The 22,337-nt window shown below is 37.5% G+C and overlaps 2 protein-coding genes across 2 annotated transcripts; one reads left to right on the forward strand and one right to left on the reverse strand.

The window, feature by feature from the left end:
• Position 1: 1 nt before the first annotated feature.
• LOC146160595 (transcriptional regulator ATRX-like) lies at positions 2-21,837 on the forward strand. The gene is made up of 27 exons (XM_083383730.1): positions 2-207; positions 308-514; positions 583-690; positions 788-883; positions 1,111-1,263; positions 1,698-1,853; positions 2,608-2,745; positions 3,010-3,187; positions 4,038-4,175; positions 4,574-4,749; positions 5,134-5,274; positions 5,857-5,958; positions 6,019-6,125; positions 6,575-6,691; positions 6,962-7,146; positions 7,821-7,877; positions 8,126-8,297; positions 15,518-15,778; positions 16,222-16,399; positions 16,934-17,116; positions 18,295-18,450; positions 19,371-19,688; positions 20,018-20,098; positions 20,205-20,351; positions 20,423-20,515; positions 20,703-20,799; positions 21,181-21,837. Exons 1-27 carry the CDS (start codon positions 58-60, stop codon positions 21,798-21,800), a joined length of 4,515 nt encoding a protein of 1,504 aa, XP_083239856.1. The 5' UTR covers positions 2-57; the 3' UTR covers positions 21,801-21,837.
• Positions 9,707-14,689, reverse strand: LOC146160596 (putative ammonium transporter 1). Its single transcript, XM_083383537.1, has 10 exons — positions 14,608-14,689; positions 13,819-14,036; positions 13,460-13,631; positions 12,694-12,865; positions 12,288-12,412; positions 11,919-12,080; positions 11,413-11,571; positions 10,499-10,657; positions 10,262-10,394; positions 9,707-9,857 (listed from the first exon to the last, which is right to left on the reverse strand). Exons 1-10 carry the CDS (start codon positions 14,687-14,689, stop codon positions 9,707-9,709), a joined length of 1,533 nt encoding a protein of 510 aa, XP_083239663.1.
• Positions 21,838-22,337: the final 500 nt, after the last annotated feature.

Below are 22,337 nucleotides of genomic sequence, written 5' to 3' on the forward strand. Positions count from 1 at the left end.
GGAAATTATTATAGTGAAAACACCCAACTTTTAGCAGTTTTTGTCATAAATTAAGTGATGGTTAAGACAAAACCTCAACCATTACGGAAAAATAATATTAGTGACGACAGTGATATTGATATCAAATGTGAACCAGACACACAGAAAAGTAAATCTTCTTTGAAAATTACCAAAGATGAAAACCAGATACAAGTCAAACGGACAAGGGTAATTTTAAAAATATAGTTTATTTGTTTTACAATTTATCCTAAAATTCCACACTACTTTTGTAAGAAATTTATATTTAATCTAATTTTATTTGTTTCAGGCCACAAATACATCCAAGAAAAGTAAATATATAGAAAGCAGCAGTTTGTCAGACTCTGATTCTGATGAGAGCATTAAACAAAGACATCAAAAAAAGAAAAATTATAACAAAAAAATAGCAGTTAAAAAAGGCTTAGGTCATGAAAAGGATAGCTCATCTGAATCTGGCGTAACATCTTCAGATCAAGAAAAACCTCCGAAACGCAGGGTAATCAGAGAATGTTAATAATAATTTCATTTTTAATATTTATTGTGGTTTTGTCTTTTTTTATTTAGTGCAATGTAAGACCTACCAAGAACATCAAAAGGACAAGAGCTGTTGTGAGAAGCTCTGATTCTGATTCACTTCCAGTTCCAGTGAAAAAAACACGGAAAAAGATTAAGGTAAATGTTCCTCAAAATTGTTTATTAAAATTTGTGTGCTATGTTTTGTGTGTATATAATATATTTAGATTTATAATTTTAAAACTGTTATTATAAGAACAAAAAAGGTGGAAAGGATAATGAATCAACTCCTGGTGGCAGAAAAAGGATTCGTACCATTCTTCGTGCTGATGATCTTAGGGAAGAAACTAAGGTTATATATTATATTTTATTTCTGAATGTAATATATATTTTGAAAACAATTTTTAAATTAATTTATACAAAAACTGAGCTAGTGTTTGACACTTATTCATTCCTTTTGGTTTCTAGGCAATTTATTAAATGACTATAAATGCAGAGTTTAAATAAAATTAATTTACCCAAATAATGGAGGTTGGTGTTATTTTTACAATACCATACAAGTTCCTTTATTAACTGTAGGATGCGGAAAAGCAAGAGGAGATGAGACGACAGAGGTTGAAAGACTTGGCATCAAAAAAGAGTGTTCAAGTTGATTTGGAAGAAGATGAATTGGGGTCTGATCCCATTCCTGTTACTAAACGTCTTATATTGCAAAAGGAACCTCTGGTAGAAGTATGTAACTTTGTGTAATGTTTCCAGCTTTTTAGTGAAACTACTTATTCTACTTTAGTTCAGTAACCTCGTCTACTTCTGATTTTTTTACTATTATACAAAAGTGCTGGAATAAGTATATGATTAAGTTTCTATATGTCAATGTTTTTCTGGTAGTAGCATGTTGTGCACAGTTTATACGAATGTCTCTAATATTGCCACATTCCACATGTGTGCTATGTGTTAATAACAGCTTAAATTCATAGTTTTCTGTGCCATATATAGTGTTTTGACTGCCAACTTTATTTGTATACTGCCATCACAAGAAAAAAAAAGGTTTATTTAGATAAATATCACAAATTTCATGAAAGTATTTGTTGTTCTTTGTGTGTATTTATTGTCCGAAAGCTAATTATATTTATAAATTGAGAATCATTATGTGTTTGTGTTAATAGGTTCATCCACGTATCACAGTTCACCTGAAACCTCACCAAGTGGAAGGAATTCAGTTTATGTGGGACAATTTGATCGAGAGCACAGCTGTTGCAAATGTGCAGCCTGGTGGTGGTTGTATTCTGGCTCATTGCATGGGACTGGGAAAAACTTTACAGGTTTTTTTTTAGTATATAAGCTGGCTAACACATTCTCGTTTTAGTACTTTGTATACACCAGAAGAGCGATTTCTATCTATTGACACATAAATAGTTAATTACTCTTTTCTAATTTAATTTGACTTTAAATATGTAATAAATTTTATTTTCATTATGTCAAAAGTGTCAATGAAATAAATTTTTTTGCGTAAATTTGTTGATATTGAATGCACAGTAATTTCCAACAGAGGGGCCGCATAAAAGCTAACACAAACTAAAAATGCTAAATTTAAAATTATAAAGTAAAAAAAAAATGTTAAATGGAAAGTTAGCAGAAAACTAAGCAAAATCACACAACGTTGTCTTAACCAATACAGTTGTGATATTTGCCTCAGTAAACTAATCGTGATTATAATGTTACTATACTCTTTGTTTTCAATCAGCGACTCAAGCTTTAAAACACACATCTTGTAGTCAAAAAGTCTTGTATAGTGTGCACAAAAACCCAATTTAAAGTGCTTCAGCTATGTTACATTTTATAAAATGTTCAAAATCTTGCATTTTATTTAGAACTGTGTAGTGTGTATATTTGTTTTATTAGTAGTGACTTATAATTAATCAAAACTTAATTATTTTACTGATATTGGTTTTCATGGTAAATTAAAAACCACAGTCTAAATATTACTCCTAAATACCCTACTTTAACAAAAAATGTTATTTGTATAACAAAAAATGTTATTTCTACAATAAAAAATACACGCACTAAAATTTCTAGACCATCACCGTGGTTCATACAATTCTGAATTGCAAGGAGCTTTCTTTTAAAACTGTTTTGGTGGTTGCGCCACTCAATACTTTGTTGAACTGGATTGCTGAGTTTGTAAGATGGGTTCCTGATGAGACTCCTGTTCAGGTAATTTTGTTCTGTGTTTAAAAAACTCGTTTATAGCAATTCCTATTTATTTTAAAACTGCATGTAGTGGCTAGATGATAAGTCATGATGCAAATAGAGAATGAACAGTTGTCCACTATTCAAAAAAATAGGCGATTTGGGATTGACATTAGTGATTATTTTTTGTATTTTTTTGGTTTATGAATAATTTATTATTATTAATTTGTGGCAATCTGGGTTAGATTGGTATGGACGTGGTTCTTCTAACTGCTTTTTTTTCTTCAGCTGTACAACCTGACCGAATACACAACGAAAAAAGAGCGACTGAAAGCGCTAAAGACCTGGCAGGAAAAAGGTGGTGTTATGGTCGTTGGTTACGACCTGTTCCGTCTGCTGGCCACCGGCAAAATTATTCGACACAAACCGTATCGGGTGTTATTTCAAGAGGCCCTCCTAAACCCAGGTAGTAAATTAAGTTTTTACATATTCTATTCTGGTATCATTGAAAAATGACATCCCTAGTGTGAAATATCATTTACCTCCTGTATATACCTGTGAAGTCGTACTGTTGCCAACGATAACAGCACGCATATCAGTAGTACATCTGGTGCCTTAGGAAAGGCCTGGCAAAATATGTGGGCTCATTAAGCATTTCTTTGCAAGGAAGGCAAGCCTCGAGAAAGCTAGCCTTTTATGGGTTTAAACTCACACTTTGGGCAGTAACGGCACCATCGCCCTACCGACTAAGGATGCTCGCTGGTAAAGCAAGCGAAAAACGAAACAAAATAGCCTGCTGCGAACTGTTCGTAACTAAAACCTTATTTGCGTGGATTTTTATACCGAATAAAATAACCAAACTCGGTAAATTTATATATACATGTAATATAAATATACTCCGTTGAAGGTAAACTGACTCGTAAACAGCACCCTTATCATTGGGGATCTCTTTAAAGAAAAAAACACATGCCAGAAAGATCTCGAAAAATAAGTCGTACATATTTTGCGTCTTCAGTCACGTTATCAGGCGTGTTGCATACACACTGTCGTTAGTGTAAATCAAACATGACCGACGAGATAAAGCAAAATATAATTAAATAAAGTTTAGTTTGTAATTATAAATAGTTTTGCAAATCTTTACTTTCTTACTATGAAACTGATTCATAGTTTTTGCTGCAAGGTATATCTACTAGGATTCGAAATGCGCCATAATGAAGTTTATGCATAACGTGTAGGATCCTGACGGTCACGAATGCAGCATAGGGGCGTTTTACTTGATGTAAATTAAGTTTGTGTCACTATTTTGTCACCTTTAGGTCCAGACATAATAATTTGCGATGAAGGACACAAGCTAAAGAATTCTGAAGCCAATATCTCGAAAACTATGAATCAGCTAAAGTCGCAACGAAGGGTTGTGCTTACTGGAACGCCTCTACAAAACAACCTTAACGAGTGTAAGTCTATTTGCAGGTTTAACTTTCATGCTACATGTGCGAGAATGGATGAAAGGCGGGCGATGAATTCAAATCTTGCGGTAGAAAATGGTATTTTGATAAAATTAACTTTCCGTCGATATTTATTTGCTAAGTTGGAGAGTTTATGGTTATTATATACTATTGCTTTTGAAGAAATAGACCTGGTTCTTCGTTATAAAACCAGCTTTGTGCTATTGTTTTTAAGTTTAAATAAAGCAATGTTATTGTTGATGTTTTTAGCCATACATATGTGATTCTAAAGATAAGGAGGTGTTTAATTAAGAAAATGTAAGTCCAATAGCAATTTGTCCGTTTTTACTTGTACTTCGGTAAAAACGTGTTAAAACGACTCGATATTTTTGCGCTTTCCTCTGCAGATCAATGCATGGTAAACTTTGTCAAAAAAGACCTGCTTGGTTCGATAAAGGAGTTCCGCAACCGCTTCGTGAACCCGATCATCAACGGCCAGCACAAGGACTCGAACAAGTACGACGTTCGCCTTATGAAGAACAGATGCCACATTCTGCACGAAATGCTCTCTGGATTTGTACAGGTACTCATCAAAAGATCCTTCACGGAACGAAATGTACATTTGAGGGCTTCTTTAATTAATGAATCTTGCTGTTGCCGAACCGCTCCTTTCGAACTGTTAAATTTGGTAATTTTTGTTGAATTGTTGAAAATAAGTTCTTGTTAATGTCGTTCGTAGGTGTTTACGTACATAGTCTACCACTGTACGATTTCTGATCAGAAAATATTGGTTATTTCGATTGAACACATTTTTTTATTTGAAAGCCACTCCTGTTATGCGTAATTTCATCAACATTATCCCATTGAATGCGAGTGGTAAATTTAAATCCTGATATTCATCAAATGGCTAAACCCTTGCTGTAACCAAGACAGAAACCAAATAACTATTGATATTTTTTCACTTCAGAGGAAGGATTACACCGCCTTGGCGCAATACCTCTGCGAGAAACACGAGTATATCCTCAAGGTTCGACTTAGTCCTCTGCAGATTAAGCTCTACCGACATTATCTGGACAGTTGCACGAATCGCGGATCGGACTCCAATGCGGTAAGCTTTTGCTCTTTTGACCAAATGCATAAGATTAGTAGTGTCACATTTAAGATTAATTCACCCAAGAAGGCTCAGGTGAAAGAGCTGTTGTTGTGTATTTTAATTATGAAATACAGCCGGGACTTTACTTTTTTATTAGTACTGGGATTTAACTCTAAGGGCGGTTAATGGGAAGTCAGGTAACCTTTTTTCTTATTAATTCGTTATTTCCTGTAATTGGTACAATGGACGCCCAACGTCCGTAGAATGCATCCAATCCGACACTGTCGTAATCAGTGTGAGGGGATTATTATTAACACAACAGTTCAAGTAGATTTATATATACAAAACAAGGTTTTTAGAACATAACATGAAAATAAATAGAAACAATTTTGCAATACGCTTTCAAAGCGATAACAATTTGACCTACTACTGCAATAAGCCAAGTATCAACTGGAGTAATGCCAAATACTATATTAAGGCACCATCTGCTCAGTTACTTGTTTGGCCTTAATCCATGTAATACATACTCCCACGTTTAAATCACCGCACTAAATGCGCCGATATACGATCAACTACAATCAGCTTGTAACTTTTCAGGTTGAGCGTTCTAAAGACAATGGTCTATTCTCTGACTACCAGAGCTTGATGTTGGTGTGGACTCATCCCAAAGTGTTGCGAATGCACACCAGAAGACGGGAGGTGAGTGTTGTTATTCGCAGTGCGTCCCCCGCCGCTATGTTCTAAATCGAGTTTGTTCAGATCGAGCTCATGTACAGAATCACCGACGAATCCGATGTGGAAGAAGCTCGCTCTACTGACTCGGACGGAGACTTCAAGTTAAAAGACAATGATACCACAGAAAAAACGTGTGTATTTCTATACGAGTGTACACAAAATTAGCTAATTTGAGTTTAAACTATTAATGGCATTCGTTGCCTTTTGTTACTTAAATGCGACCTATTACACTTGAAACTTGCACAGTTGCACACACATATGTGTGTTAACAACTGTGATCTAGCCTTCTGAAGCTGTTATTTGACCAACGGTTACGGCTTACGTACCATTAGTACACCGAAAGCCTGCAGTGAGGTTCGAACTAACGACCTGCGGTTATACAATACCGCCACCGTCGCTCTACCAACTAAGTCCCGGTATGACCGCAGGTCGTTAGTTCGAACCTCACTGCAGGCTAGTCTATTTTCTAGCCTGCCCTGCTTACATCAATGATCTTTAGATTCGGTGGGTCTGCAATGGCTTTCTGTGTATTATTCCACTTGTTTATGATTGTCTTGTTACATTGCTAAAAAAATCACAGGAATGATGGCGCTGAAATCAAACCGGTAATTCCCGCAAGTGCAACCAACGGCGACCTGGCTTCAGAAGAGAGTGACAATGGTTGCAAGGTTCCAACCACGAGTTCTCCTAAAAAGCAGTGAGTTCTAGTTGTAGTTGTGCCGACAAACTTGAGGCTGCGCAAACGCTACCAAGATTTCTTTTTTTTAAATTTGTTTAGATTTAACTAAATGCGTTCTTATTTTTAATCAAACTTCCCGAAGGCGGAAGTGGTTTATCAGTTTAGGATTTCGCAAATTTTTTTTTTTTTTTTCTCGTCAAAGCTATGGGGAAAAATAACTGATTTGTTTCCTCAAAAAAAATAAATAAATGTAACTTGTTAAAAATTTACGTCTTTCCCGAATTTCAGGTCGAAACCAATAAAATACAGCGACGATGAAGATGGAGATGAAGAAGAAGAGGAAATTGAGGAAGACGCGACGTCATCCGACTCTTGGGACAGCAATCACAGTGATTCTCCAGATGCGAAGAAACCGTTAACGAGGGCCAAGAACTCGTCGAGATATCCGCTTAGGGGAATAGAAGACCAGAAAGGTGGCAATTTTTCGTATAAGAAAGAATTAAAAAAAAAAACATGCGACCGACACATATTTAAATGAATACATGCTTGTTTTAGTGAAATAGAAGTTAACCAAATGCTTTTTGAAGGCTTATATTATTTTATTTATTAATATTTGATCATTTATATGTTAATTCGGGGTCCACAGGTTTACACCCACTTCTTTAGTAATCATCAAAGAAATTATATTTTGTAATTTGACAGTATAGTAAAATCAGTCAACTGCCAAAACTCGTCGTTGTTGTAGCGACATATTTACATCGTATTTTTTATTATTTAAATTAGAAAGAGTTTATACATAAATAATACTAAGCCATTTCTAAAAGTTAAGGTTAGCAACGTGATTTGTCTTCTTGCGTGGTCGGCTAAATATCAAGCAATAAAACAATTTACAATTTGCTCGTATACTTTGGTCACATATCTCTTTACGAGTTGATTTGCCCTGGCTGATAATATTGTTGTAAAATAAAACATTCCCCGTTTGGTACAAGACCAAAGATTTACCCAATGTATGCGTCATGCTTTCTGTTTACTATATATTTTCGACCAGTGTTAAGCCAAACCCTAGCTATAACGTGATTTAATTTTTCCGCTATCGAAAATATTCTTGTAATATCATTTTTTCCTGACTTTTATTTTGATTTTTCAGAAAAGAGAAAAACACGATCTCGCGTGTTTGGTGGAAACAGCGGCAGTAGTGACGAAGGTGTAATACTTTTGTTATGTTAAAAATATTTCATTAATCTTTTGTTTTATTAACAATTTAATTTAAAAGTACATATGAATTGTGTATATTTCTATTACAACACTGTGTTTTTTTACAAACTTGAAATAGATAATATGCATTGTGTGACAATTTAACAATTTTTTTTTTCTGACATAACAATATGTGAATGGTTATAAGTTTCAAAAGGACTTTTGTCTTCACGGCCATCTTCTTTATTTCTTACTCAGAAGAAGAATCGAAGCCCGACAAGTTCAATAACTCTTTGGCGGATGAACCAGACACTTGGTATTCGGATATTCTCGCTGAAGAAGGCGACACCTACAAGAGATTTGAAGCTGGCAGCAAAATCATGGTGCTTTTCGAGATCTTGAGAATGGCACGCGAGTGTAACGACAAGGTGTAAGTCGAATTGTTCCATGAATGTCTTCATTTTTATTAGAAAACAGTTATTGTTATGCGGAAATTACATGCAGAAGTTTTTTACACCATCTTAGAATTTGTTCATTCAGTTTCCGGTTTTCAGAACTCTTTGACGGCGATTTGAAAACAAAACGTACAAATTTGTATTTGTTTTATAGAAACCCGGGAAATAACCACTAATATTTTAAATAACGGTAATTCAGAGAAATGGCTTTTTCGATAGAAGTTTTTATATAAAATTCGTTTCCACCCGATTAGACACGAAAAGTTAAGTGCATTTTTTATCGATTGGTTAGTGAGTCAAATCTCGTTTACACCGTTACATTTAACAACACGATTTATTTAAGTTTAAAAATTTACCATAGTACGAGTAGATGGTAGAGATACTCGTGTCAGGTGCTGGCATTTTTTGTCTTTCTAGGGTTTATGCTTTGTTTTAAACGATGCATTTAGTTGTTCTTTTAAACATTTCGTTATGATATTGGTTACCCTGTCAAAGTGATCGGCAGAAAGGCTCAGATGTGGGCTTTTTAGCCATTTTTAGTGGACCGCGAGCTATTTTTAATATTCATTGTAGCCTACTGTATTTTTAAAGCTGTTGTGAGTTTTATGTTGGCCCATTGTTGCTTCAGGGGGCCTACAGGCCATGCCATCGTTTTAGCTGAGTTTAACTAAAGAATCACATATTTTTCAGCCCTTCCAATCAAAACAAAAATTCGCGATTAAACTGGGTTTTAGCTGCATATTTGCGCACGAATTTGCTCGAAAACAACAGGCGTTTTAAAAATATTTGTATTATAACGTAACTTTTTGACGTCAGTCTAAAAATTTGCATGTCACCAATTCAAACAAAAATCCTAGATCCTTCCCTGTTTTCGTAGTGGTTTTACGTAGTGGGCCTTCAATAGCTCTGGAAAGAGTATTTTGGGAGAAAAATAAGTTTGCCGACCCCTGCCTTATCAAAATACGCCAAAACCTAATTTTTTACGTTTACTTTTGCGATACAACGAAAGGTAAATTACATCAACGATACATGGATTTATAATATGTACCGATCAAGAAGAAAAGTCTTTTTATTACAACTAGATAATGGCTTCTGGATTATGTAGTCAAGAAACATTTGTGCAGCACATAATCTTCGACAAAAACACTTTAAAATCATGATAAATTCGACAAAACTGCAAGCATTTTAGTTGTACACCAAAATATTGCGTATGCCTGTCTGTTGAAGCACAACCGTAAAGCATATGTACAGATCTCCATATGCGCAGGTCGTGTTGCGAATACCCACTTGACGATCAATAAGCGGTTTAAGCGTAAGCTGAACACTTTGCAACGATGGCATTGTGCTTTTCCCAAACCCGTGAGTCTACCCAAAGCAACAGCGACTATGTTTGGGCGCTCATCTCTCTTTCCGGCTGCCTCGACTCAGTCACCCAAGCTTCAATTGACGGGGGTGGCTCTAGCACGTTGTTGGATATCACAGATACCTTGCTCTCGGCACACATCTGCTCGCTGAACTCCAGCGCTAGTTTGTCCCTGTAAATACACCATTCTGTTAACTTTAAAGAGAGGCCCTATATTGCGCCCTACTGCAAGTTTTTTATCGCTCGATTTGAATGAATACCGGTCAAGTGGACAACCGTAGCTATATTTGCACAAACGTCAAACGAGACGCGTGAACTGGCAGTGTGCAAGTTTTTTGTTTCAGCAGGTAAAACAAAATGATGTTTTGGGTTTTGTGTATACAATTATGCAGGGTCTGTATATATTTCGAAGTTTTAGTTTAAGGTTTTACGCTAACCAATAGTTGCAAGGCTATTGTTAGCCCTCTTTCCTACCATTTTAGCTCAATATATCACTTAAATAATAGACAGAAAATAACTTAATTGAATGCTATAATAAATAGCCAGGGACTATAAGAGGCATCATGCAGCTCTTACTCTTTGAGCGTTATCTCTGGGTATGTTATGCCACCGTGCTCGTGTATGTCGATACCGATCAACTCGACGTTCTTGTCAATCCGTAAGAGACCAAACTTCATCAGGGATCCAAAGAGAAGTATACAAAGTGTGCCTGTGTAAAATAAATTGTTCTTATAAGATTTCAACCCCAAGTGAGTGTAAATAAGGTTTAGAGCAACCTTATTGTTGCCGCCAAAAAAATCGCGCTTCGCCTACCTGTCCAGAGGACGATCACCAGCCAGCCGAGAATGTTCCATAGAAGGCCTAACCACGCCTTCTCATGACCTCCGTAAATTATACCACCTACGTGATCTCCGTTCTCGTCCACCTGGCCCCGGATTACGAAAAATGGCGTCAAAATGGTGGATATTGTACCTGAAAAATGATCTATATAATAAAAGGATCATTGTGCAAAACTAACCAAGGCCCACCCCCGGTGTACCTCAAAGATCCACAAGTGTGCCGCAAAACCATCTGTGTTACTTTGGAAAATAAACTGTTCAAATTACTATTAGGCATGCAGGTAAGCATGCGAGTCCTAAAATAAAACTTATTAGGATTATTTAACTGAAAAGGAATAATGCTGTATAAGTGTTTACCATTTACATTATTTGTTCAAGAGAAAGTGTGATAGAAAATTGTTTATTGTTCTGGTACCCAGAAAGTTAAAAAAACTACTGGTTTACAGTGCTCTTTTGCGAAAAAATATTTTTAAATACTACAACATATTGCGGTTGCGGTGGTCATAATTGAATTATTCTGTTGACATACATGTTCATTGTTTACCGACTCAAGGAAATTTAGTTGATCTCTGGCAGAAAGCCGATTCTAAAATCACGTACAAAGCTAAAGAAGCAACATGTTGACAGCTGTTTTTAGAATAAACCCCTTGGAAACCTTCACTTCATCCCACCCTTTCATTAGTTTTTTTTTAATTATCGATATCTAAATATGGCCATATGAGAGGTTGAATCCGAAAAATAGGCTGAAAAAACGGTAACTTATCAAGTCTTCCGCATGCAATCACATGGTGAAACCTTATTCTCTTTACCTTTACCAATCTGGCAATTTGATGTGTTGGCTAAAATTCTATGATAAACTTTCATTCACCGGCAAGGCATCGATCTTACCACCGCATAAGTGTATAGCAACCGAGTCCACCGGGTCGTCGATCTTTAATTTCACCACAAGTCGTGTGGCGAACCCTAGTGTCAAGCCTGCAGTTATTCCTATGATCATGGCGGCCCACGGCTGGGTGTCGTTGCAGCCGGAACACTGCGACAACATACCTGAAAACGTAACGCAAACGTTGTCTGTAGGCAATTCCTTACTTTTTTGGAATATATTGAGGCCCGATTGCAGGCTGTGGCTTACGTAGTTGAACCGGTAATCGGGCAGGGTACAACAAAGAGAACCAGTAATCTGATTTTTCGGAGGACGGGTCCACATATTTTAAGGCTGGTAACGTACAATGATTTTGAGACTGCGAAATGTGCGCATTTCTGTACGTGTATATTTTGGCGCATGCAAAAATTACCATGTCCACTACTAGTGTTTTGCGGCAAAACGGCCTTATAATAGTATACGGCATCAACGGTTCGTTTTCTTTTCGCCCGTTTAAGCAAAAAACACTAACCTATTATCGCTCCGTTGATGGCGACGGGCAAAGACCAGGTTGGTGAGATGTTGTTGCGCATCAGATGAAATCTTTCGCAAATGACGGCCGTCAGGCAGCCGCTTGCGCCTCCAATGATTGTGTTCATCACGGCAAGCGCCACTTCAGTCGCGTCTCCAGGTCCTGAAAACATTTGTAACAATATTGGTTACTCGTATAGACCAAAACATGGCAAAAATGTACCTAGGACATGACATTGCACCTAGTTAACAACATTGTCCTAGAAATTAGGTTGATTTAGGTTTGTTTTACCCATGAACGGGTTTGCCGTCCAAAACTAAAGTACCCTTGCTGTGCCAACTTTTTTGAAAGCTGAAAATGATACCTTACCTGATATTCGCTGCACTGAACCTCCGTTGAATGAGAGAAAGCCAAGCATGAGTAGAAAACACCCAAGACTCATGTGAGTAATGCTGTGGCCTGATATGATTTTCGGCGTTCCGGTATTGGAAAATCTAAATGAGGCACAGAATTAAGTGATGACAGGCTTCGGCCGAAACTTTAACATTAACATTTAGGAACATTGTGGCTGTTTGACGTTCGAAATAGCACAAGTACGTAATTGCCTTTCGCCGTGCAGGTTACTTTTTTGCCTGACATTCCATAAAACCTTAAAATTTGCAAGAGGTTTCGCTAACAATTTCTGCAGTAAAATTAAAAGATACCATCGTCTTAAACAGATCAAAGTAGCCCATAACCCTGAGTTCAAGTATGGCCATTGTTTCGAACCACTAACCTTCCTACTCTTGGGCCGAGTATCTTGCAACCAACCAGTGCTGCCACCCCACCGCAGACGTGGACTGTCATACCCCCGGCAAAATCCTGTATCTTCACCCCACAGTCCAACCCAGTGTTCAACCAGCCGTCTTCCGACCACACCCAGTGTGCAATCACTGGGTAGATGAATGCTGGAAACGAATTCATTTAAAATGTTTTGGAAGACGGCAATATTATCATTCGATTAATGTGTCCCACCGCCTATTTTTGAAAAGACAGATTACTAAAGCTGACTTACATTGTATTTGGGAAACATCGCCTTCGGACAGACTGTCGTATTATTGCTTAATACAAATTCTAAAATTAGATTACGAGTAAATTGCACAAACAAGATTTTAACAAACAAGTGTTGAAACGACAGCGTCTCGTTTCAATGCATTAAATCCAACTTCTAGAGCAGAGGTTGTCAAACTTGGGTTAGCTGACCCTGGAGAAAATTAAAGGGAAATTGTATCAACCGAAGCAAACACTTTATTCGATATTTTATCTTTTATTCGTTGTCTTGTTATCGCTGGTTAATATCGGTTATTTTGTTGCGACAATTAGTGTACCGTATTTTTTTTTAATTTTTACCGTTTTTAAAATTGACGTGATTTCCCGTCATTTCAAGAAATGAAAAGTAGTCCGGTGAAAAGTTTGGGAACCACTTGAGGTATATTCCTAGTGAGTCCTAGTGAGTTATATTAGAGCAGTTATTTCAAGGCATGTTCCACCAAACTACTTGCCGCTTAGTATGAAGCTGTACGCCATGTAAGCGCAAAACTCGGTCCTCTCGGCCATGGCGCCAGACACGATGGTGGCTGCTGTGGCGGCAAACACGTACTGGAAGAACCAGACGGCGTGGAAGTTCTCCGGGCTGGAGCGAATGTGGGTGCCGTACGTGTCGTTGGACTTGATCTGCGCGATTAGTGTTTTTTCTGTTAAAAGGCTAAGTTAAATTGTAATTATTAAAAGTAAAAAGAGATTTCATTGTTATGATCTTGGCTATTGTCTAATTGCCAAAGTTTAAAGCATTCGTGATTTTAACAGATTGCAAAGATTTCAGTCGTATTTTATTGGGCAACGAAAATATAGCAAAACCTACTATGCGTATTTCTACGTTGGAGGCGAAAAAGTGGTTGTGGCCGATAAAGGCATTTCCCGGCCTGCCGTAGGCGAACGCGTATCCGAACGCGTAAAAGGCAGCCGCGCCTATTCCGAGGTCAAGGAGGTTCTTCATGAGAATGTTGACCGTGTTCTTGCTGCGGACGGAGCCCGCCTCCAGGAACGCGAACCCGCACTGCATGATGAAGATGAAGAAACCTGTGGACGAGTAATCAAATACAATTTTCGAAAAAGTTTTCAGTGCGTGAAAATCGCATCTAACCTCTTTGCGTTGTGTAAACGCACGCACACATACGATAAGGCAACTTGATTGTGACTGTTACATAGGCTGTAGTCGAATCCTAATTTGCAGTCATAAAAGGCACATCTTTTCTTTTTGATCTGCTTTGTCTATACTTATGTGTAGCTTATTTTTTATTTGTTACTCAACGAGACTGTGCGACTATTTTATTATTTGTGCATGTACGCCGCATTTTAGTTGGCTGACAATAGTACGGCTTTAAAATGATCCAAAATAAACATGTATATTTTGTTTAAAATCAACCGAACAAGTGTTTTAAGAGTTTTAGACGTAAAAAAATTTCTTTTCCTATTAAAATGTTTTTATTGTCATTTTTTTTAATCTTTTAATTTCTAATTTCGGCATGTATTTAAATAATATTGACCTTTTTTCTAAACGTTTTCTAACGTTTATTACTTTGGTAATAAGTTTTTCTAAACGTTTATTACTTTAGGCATAGAAAAGAAACATTTCAATTTATTTGCTCACCATTGAATAGTAGAAACATTTGATTTTGGTTATCCTCCATTATCTTCATTCTGCTGGCAAGCTCACTAACACTAGCCTCCATTATGTCATGCAATGTGTGCAGCAGAAATTTGTGCGGCAGCAACTTGCCAAAATAATGCTTTTATACTCAAATCTAATTATCGACTTACCCGCGCTCTAGTAGTGATATGGTTTCATATTTCGTAATTTAAAGCACACGGTGGTGTTGTCTTGGAGCTCTGAAAAATACTCGCTTATTCGAATGGTACGTTTGCTGCAATGACTTTTTCCTTCCATCTGTGCTATCCGCAATTCTAGAAAGCCGTGAGCATGTATTTTTAATTAACCCTCTTTAAATTGAGGTCCCGCTTTTAACTAAGCTCCTTATAGAGATCAGATTCTCGCTTCGCAGTGTTTAAACACCCATTAACGCCTCGGCTGAAAGCAGAATCTGGCCGTGTGCAAGGTAACCCGACATTTTAGTTGTTTACCGCACATATGTCCAGTGTATTCGTTGCAATTTAAAGGCCACACTTAGCTTACGCGTGCCGCGACTTTAATCTCGCGGCTGTGCTATTTGGTAAACGTGATTGCAATCTGGATGAATTTCACATATACTTACTAGGGTTGGGCATTCGACCAGTCAAATAAAATCCAGTAAAATGACCGGTCAAATACTCGTCAAATAGGTCAAATATTTGTCAAATACTATACACACTATTAAAATGCAATTTAAGTTAAAAATAAACCTTGATTTTAACCTTAAATGTAATTTTAACATTTTTGCAAAATCCATTAATTTAATAATTCACCTAAAAATTTGAATTAACCCTGCCTATTATAGCTGTTGAAATGTGTTTCCTGAAGTATTTTTCGCTATTCATGACGGCACGGAATTCTTTTACTTCAGATTGGTATTTAGTCAGAGTCTCTTGTCCCTCGATCTCATCGAACAAACGCTCGCGATCTCCACCGCCAAAGCAGTGCCGCGTGACGCTTTGGATCCGGATCCTCCCGCGTCAATTGAAGAGGAAGAGGAAGACAAACTCTTTCCACCTGGATTTTTTCAGACTTGGTACAAGAACGTCGACTATTTTCGGATGGACGGCTCGTCGTTGGGAAAATCGCGGCATCGCTGGATTAACGAATTTAACGACGTATCCGACGAGAGGTCGGTTGTCGTTTTTTACCATTTATCACATTCTTTTTATTTTTCTCTTTGAGATATGAGTTAAAATTGCATTCTTTTTAAAGGTATTTTTGTTTGGTATAAACTGAATTCGCGTAAGTAATTATTGTTTTAAGAGTCTTAGACCATTACAGCACAAACTGACATTAAATTCCATAATGGCGATTACTTAGTCGTTTTATTAACGTTTAGGCCCGCAGTGAGATTTACATTTATTATTTATGGCGGTCCTATCGTTCGTATAAGGGGGAAATATTTTGTGCAAAGCAAACTACCACCGTGTACTACGGTTAATGTACTGAACTTAAAACAACGATCATTTTAGATTGGAGTAAAATTAAAATAAATCGTTAATGACTAGTTGCAAAATTAAATTGTACAACAATCAAACAATGAACAAAATTATATATGATTTTTCTTTCCAGAGCACGATTGTTTCTTATCTCGACCAAAGCGGGGTCGTTAGGTGTGAACTTGGTGGCGGCCAACCGCGTGGTCATATTCGACGTCTCGTGGAATCCATCGCACGACATCCAGTCAATTTTTCGAGTGTACCGCTTCGGCCAGACCAAGACGTGCTACGTCTATCGACTTATCGCGCAGGTGAGTCACCAGTGGCTTGAAAATTGCACGACGATGTTTAAGTTGGCGCTTGTTTCGCTTTTGTAATTTAAACCTGGTGTGTTTTTGTTAATCAATTAATGTTATGTTATTTGTGTTAGCTTTGGACTCACTTAAAGACGTTTCATGTAATAATATAGCTAGAGTCATATAATATATAGGGGTTTAATGTATGTATTGTACAGCAATATGTCTATATATTTTCTTTAGTTTGCTCGAATAATGTTACAAATTTTATCTTCGCGAAGCGTTTTTTGAGTAGAGCTCCACCGAGTTTAAGATGAATAAAAAATTTTCCATCGGACATAGTACATATCCATAGTACATATCTTATAAGGTTCCTCCCCAGAAAAGGTTCTACTACCTTAGTGGTGGCACTATAGGAAACCATTAGTAGACCTGGGACGCCATCCAGAAAAGTTTTTTTTAAACTTCAATGAAGTTTAACCGCTAAGTGTCCACTTTATTCGCGGTGAGTGAGAACATGTGAACCACAACAGCCTCTTGTACGGCTAGGGTACGATGGAAGAGAAGATATACGACCGGCAAGTCACCAAGCAGTCACTGGCCTTTAGGGTGGTGGACGAACAGCAGATAAACCGGCACTTCACTGCTCACGACCTACAGGAACTCTACACCCTCAGCGCTGTTCCGGCACCCGATGACGACAAAGATCTTCCCGCCCACACTTTGCCCAAGGTTTAACAGATCTCATATGTTATTATTTTGACCGGTGTGTATGGTGGGTTTCTAAGAAATGTTATGTCGATCACACGGGCCAGTACTTTTAAGTTAACAAGGATATTTGGCTAAGGCCGTTTGTTCTAGCGCTAAAGCGTCCTAATCAGCGGTTCTCAAACTTCCATAGCTTGCGGCATACTAAAAAACAACATTACAGATTGACAATCGCCCTCCATACACGACATAGTGTTTGGGTAATAGCATAACATTTCCAATTCCCTAATTATATTAAGTGTACGTCCAAGTCTTAAATTGTTGCTTGCATGTCTGTTTGTAATACAATTAGGTAAGTTTCCAAATTTGCAAAACGTTTCGAGATACATTTAAGAATCTCTCGGGGTACACTGGTATGTCGCGGCCAACAGGTATTTCTCGGTCTAAATGCACGAATTATTTACTCTGCACAGGATAGACATTACATTTTAACCTTAGTAAATTATCGTGTAAAATGTATTGCCTTGACTTAGTGGCAACTGCAACAACAACGTGACGTACATCAATAAACCTTAGACAACAAACCTAACATGTAATGCCAGGTAAAGAGAATCGCAATTTCCTTTAAGCCGTTAAGTTGCATTTGTATAAAAAATGTGCTTGCCTTGGAGAAATGCGCTACGGTGTTACCCAAGGTCAACTTAGGCCAATATATTCAGCCAGGTTACAAGTTATAATAACTTATTACTGGCAGTATTACCTTTGTATTCTTTGTAGCATATTAATTGATGGGCTTATTAACGGATCACGTTTGTAGTAAAGTAAAACTAAAACACAACAACAGCTTATAAAACGAACTAAATTTGAGAAGAATTTAGTGTGTTGCATTTCACCTACTAAATATGCAAAAAACTAGGTTGGGACAACAACCTGATTTTTATATCATGTTTTTTGTGTAGTTGTGCACAAACATTTAAACACCGCAAAAAATCAAAGGTAAATAATTAATTAAACGTAAACAAGAATTCGGTTGTTCTAGATTCAAAAAATATTATTCTAGATTAGAATAACTTTTTGAACATCCCTAGTTATGGGTGAAGCGTTTGACAGAGCTTAAACTATGTGAATGACAACAACAAAAATACAAAGCAAAATATCACGCTATACTTTCTTTCATTCATCCTTTTTTCTATTTTGTAAAGGATCAACTACTCGCCGAGTTGTTGGTTGGCGAGTCGACGAAGAAGCTGATCTGCTCCTACCACCAACACGACTCCCTTCTGGATCACCAAGAGACTGAAGCGCTCACGGAGGAGGAGAGGAAAGCCGCCTGGGAGGAATACGAAAACGAGAAGAAGGTATTGGAACACAATACACGTTTTTTTAGTAATTCCAATAAAAATATCAAAGCCATAATATTCGATAAAATCGACATTTCGCAATTTACAGACATCGCCCTTTTTCGCTGCGTTTTTTCTTCCTTTTTTATGTTTTATCGCTTTTATCCTCACTTGATTTTTACACTGATGATGGCATGAGATATTGCTGAAACGTCTGTAAATTGCGAAATGTCGATTTTATGGAATATTATGGCTTTGATATTTTCATTGAGAAGAAGGTAGCTCATACTTTTTCGTAGCACTACTATTATTTAATTTTGCAGGCACGACAAGACGTTGTTTGGGGGGGTTTAATGTTTGGGAGTTCTGTATTCAATATCACCACTTTAGTAATATTAAAACATTTTTTATGTGTTTTGGATGATGATCTGTGTACAAGTATTCGGATTACTTGCCAAATTATATAAGTTTTTTAAAGCCTACTACGACCGCCAATTTAATCTTCGTAACGTTTTCGTTGCATCAAAGCATAACACGTCCGATAGATTGTGTTTTGTTTTCCGTAAAAGAATTAAAAAACAGAATAAATATACCAATTAACACAAAAATTAGACCCACATGCTGTGTAAGGGTATGTTAGTCATACAATATACATATTTGCTTTTAAGCATTTGGGATGAGTTCACTACAGTTTTCATTTAAAATTTTCTTAAAAGTAATTAATCATTTCGAAATAATATGCTGATCGGCACTATGACCAAAATGCTTACCACGTTGTGTTATTGTACCGATACGTGTACACGTCGGACCGTCGGTCTCAAGGCAATGTTTTCGAGGGTAGGCATTTTCGGTACAAGAGCACATCGTGGTAGGCATTTCTCAGGGCCGTGTTGTGTTGTCAATGAAAACTCCTCTAACTCGACACTTTGGCGCTACAGAGCCGACAGCAGTCGACCCACGCGATTAAGCAGTTCCACATCCAGCAGCAGCAGATGGAAATCGACCAACGCTTTGTCGAGCAGGGCGCCGCCGGGACAAACATCGCCAATCTCAAGTTCTTCCAGCCTAACTTCGACACCGGCGTCGTTCCCGCGCCCCTGGTCCGGCTTTTCCAATACCACGCGAACTGCGGAGGTCCAGGACGATCTGCGGCCTTAAACGCGAGCGACGTGCGCGAAATAATCCTGCCCTGCATGCCACTTCTCCCCGTAGCCCAACAGAAGACAGCCAACTCGTGCTTGAACGTCATGATGAAGGTTTTTGTTATGATTTTTCTGTTGCAGTAAAACGTCGCTGTGTATCATTCAAAAGTGGTTTCACAGCACACGCAAACACCACCATTGAAATATTGCCAACCGTTTAACGCGTGAAAGTACGACTTGTAGAAATATTAAATGGCATGTGTGCTGAAGGCAGTTAAAACACATCAGAAAAGCGTAGATATTAAAGCTTTGGCTGTGAGCGTCTCTTAATTTAAGGTTAAATTGGTAACCGTATAAGAAGTCCAATGTGTGGCCCATAAATATTGTTTTATTTTTTGTTGTATGTAAAAATGACTCATTGTTTTCTATTTTTGTTAACTCAGGCCTCGTACTCGATAGAACAAGCTACCAAACGAATTGCATCTTTCAAAAACGTCGACATAGAACAGTTGGTGGAAACCTTGGTAAGTATATTTATTCTTGATATTGCATCCCCGCTTCAAGTTGCCGAAATTAAAATTTCTATCAAAATTTAAGAGTTCTAACTGAAAACTTGCTTCCGTGTGACAGAAACCTTTACCGATGTACCGAAACATGGCGGAAGCAAGTATCCGCATGCTCGCGCTCGAGGTACAGATAAGACAGCAGAATTTGCGACTCGCGGCCGAGAAGGAACTAAAAAACAACCTTCTGCAACTCAAGTGGTTCGAAACACGGGTAAGTAGCCTTGCTTTGACTTTAAACTGAATTGGGTTAAGTTTAAATAATTTTCATCGCCTTGTTTTTAGTTCATGAAGCATTTCTACAGTGTAGTTCAATCGAACGAAGTCGTCCTGAGCGCCTTGATTGGTCAAGCTAATGGTGACGTCGCCAGTGCCTCGGTAAGTTAAACCTTTTGATCGTTCACCTATGCTTTGTCGCAAGTCTGTAAAAATAAATAAAAGTCGAAATAAACTTAACGCTAAATATATTTACGTTATTACATAAATGTGTCTATTTATAGTAATTTTTTATGTATATATTACAAATACAAACAGTTTGATACTGTTCATTACGTTTAATCAACAGGATTCCAGCCAACTACAATCTGCATCAGCCTTTGCCAGATCAACTTTCGCGAAAATGATAAAAGATTCAACACCAGTCGCTCCTAAAAAAGACATAGGTATTAAAAATATAAATTAAAAATGTGCCCTACTTTTAACGGTAGGGTCGTATTTTGTTTCTGAATCTACAAAATAAGTTTTCAACCTAGATGTGTGCCTTTTTGCTGGTCCGAAATATGACTGAAAGTCTTACGTAAATGGTGGAACTTCGTTAAAATTTATAAGCTTTTGTCTAACTAAAATAATTACCTTACGATTTGTTTAATAAAATTATGTTAAATTTGTCTGCTATATTCACTACGATTTTTTATTGTAGCTCTGTCAACATTTTTATTAAGTTTTGACTATTAATTTACTATAACGGAAAGTTATACAGTATCATAAGGAGCGTAACGGCATTGTCGCTCCTTACTCCGCCCAGCATCATTATATTTTTATAGCAACACCAACCGAGGCGACAACGAGCAAGGTCGAGCCGGCCTCGACTGATGCTGTCAAAGACGTAAAAAAAAGCAAGGAGGCGACTGTGGAAACTGACGTCCAAGCGACCAGCCACGACGGCGACACGCAAAAGACTTTGGCATCCGCCGAAAAGAAGGCCAAGGTTGTTTTAAACAAACTTACGCTAAATTCGCTTCAGCCGCAGACCAAGCCGGAAAAGATACACACCCTCCCTATTCCGCCGGGAAGCCTTCACCAGCTGGCGCAAGAAAAAAAGACGCTTGCTCCCATTATCGATCTCGTCGAGAGCTCCGAGAGCGAAAGTGAGAAAAACAAAAAAGTTGCTCCTGTTCGAGCTAAACCGAGTCGCGCTGTAAAAAAGGGCAAATCACTGCAAAACATCGTAAACAAGCTAAATGGTACTAAGGAGGTCAATGGAAAGTCCGTTGAACCTTCAGCAGACAAACAAGCCCCAAGTGGTACCTCCGCTGCTAGACACAAACAGTCCGACAGAAAAGAAGCTGTTCAAGGTACCGACTTGCCAGGGCGACTGAGAAGGACAGTTAAGAAGGTTAAGTATAACGTTGATTCGACCGAAGAAAGCAGCCAAGATGAGTAAAAGCCAGATGTGAGTTGAAAGACTGGATCAAAAGGCATCTATTTGCCTTCTTTCCTTACAACTACAACACAATGCAGTACATGTCAGGATTTGACCGATGATAGGAGATTACTGCTCGTTTGACTTTCCTTTCAACGATCTTGCCTTTTATCAGTTTAACTGTTGCTTCCTAGGCCGTCGGTAATGACATTTTTCATTACAGGATATATCAATATATCTGAAATTTTACGTGCTTTTTAACTTGTTAACTCTGTTCTATCCTTCTTCAAATGTCGCTTGTAGTTCTCCTTTAGATGCATGGTTGTTTTACCTGAGGGTTTAATTTGTGTTACATTTGTTGTGTCGAAAAAAAACTTATGTTTTCACATTTTAAAATAATTAGGAAATATAGATTATATAAAAGAGAAATATTATTTTACTAGTAATAATTTATTTTGTCTTTAGATTTATAAATAATTTTTGTTGCCCCTTGCTCTTAAAAATTAAAAAGATAATACCTTCTTGTTGCTTATTTAAAAAGTGTGTATCTGGTTAGCC

This window comes from Ascidiella aspersa, chromosome 3 (assembly GCF_963924565.1).
Source record: "Ascidiella aspersa chromosome 3, kaAscAspe10.2, whole genome shotgun sequence".
Lineage (NCBI taxonomy): Eukaryota > Metazoa > Chordata > Ascidiacea > Phlebobranchia > Ascidiidae > Ascidiella > Ascidiella aspersa.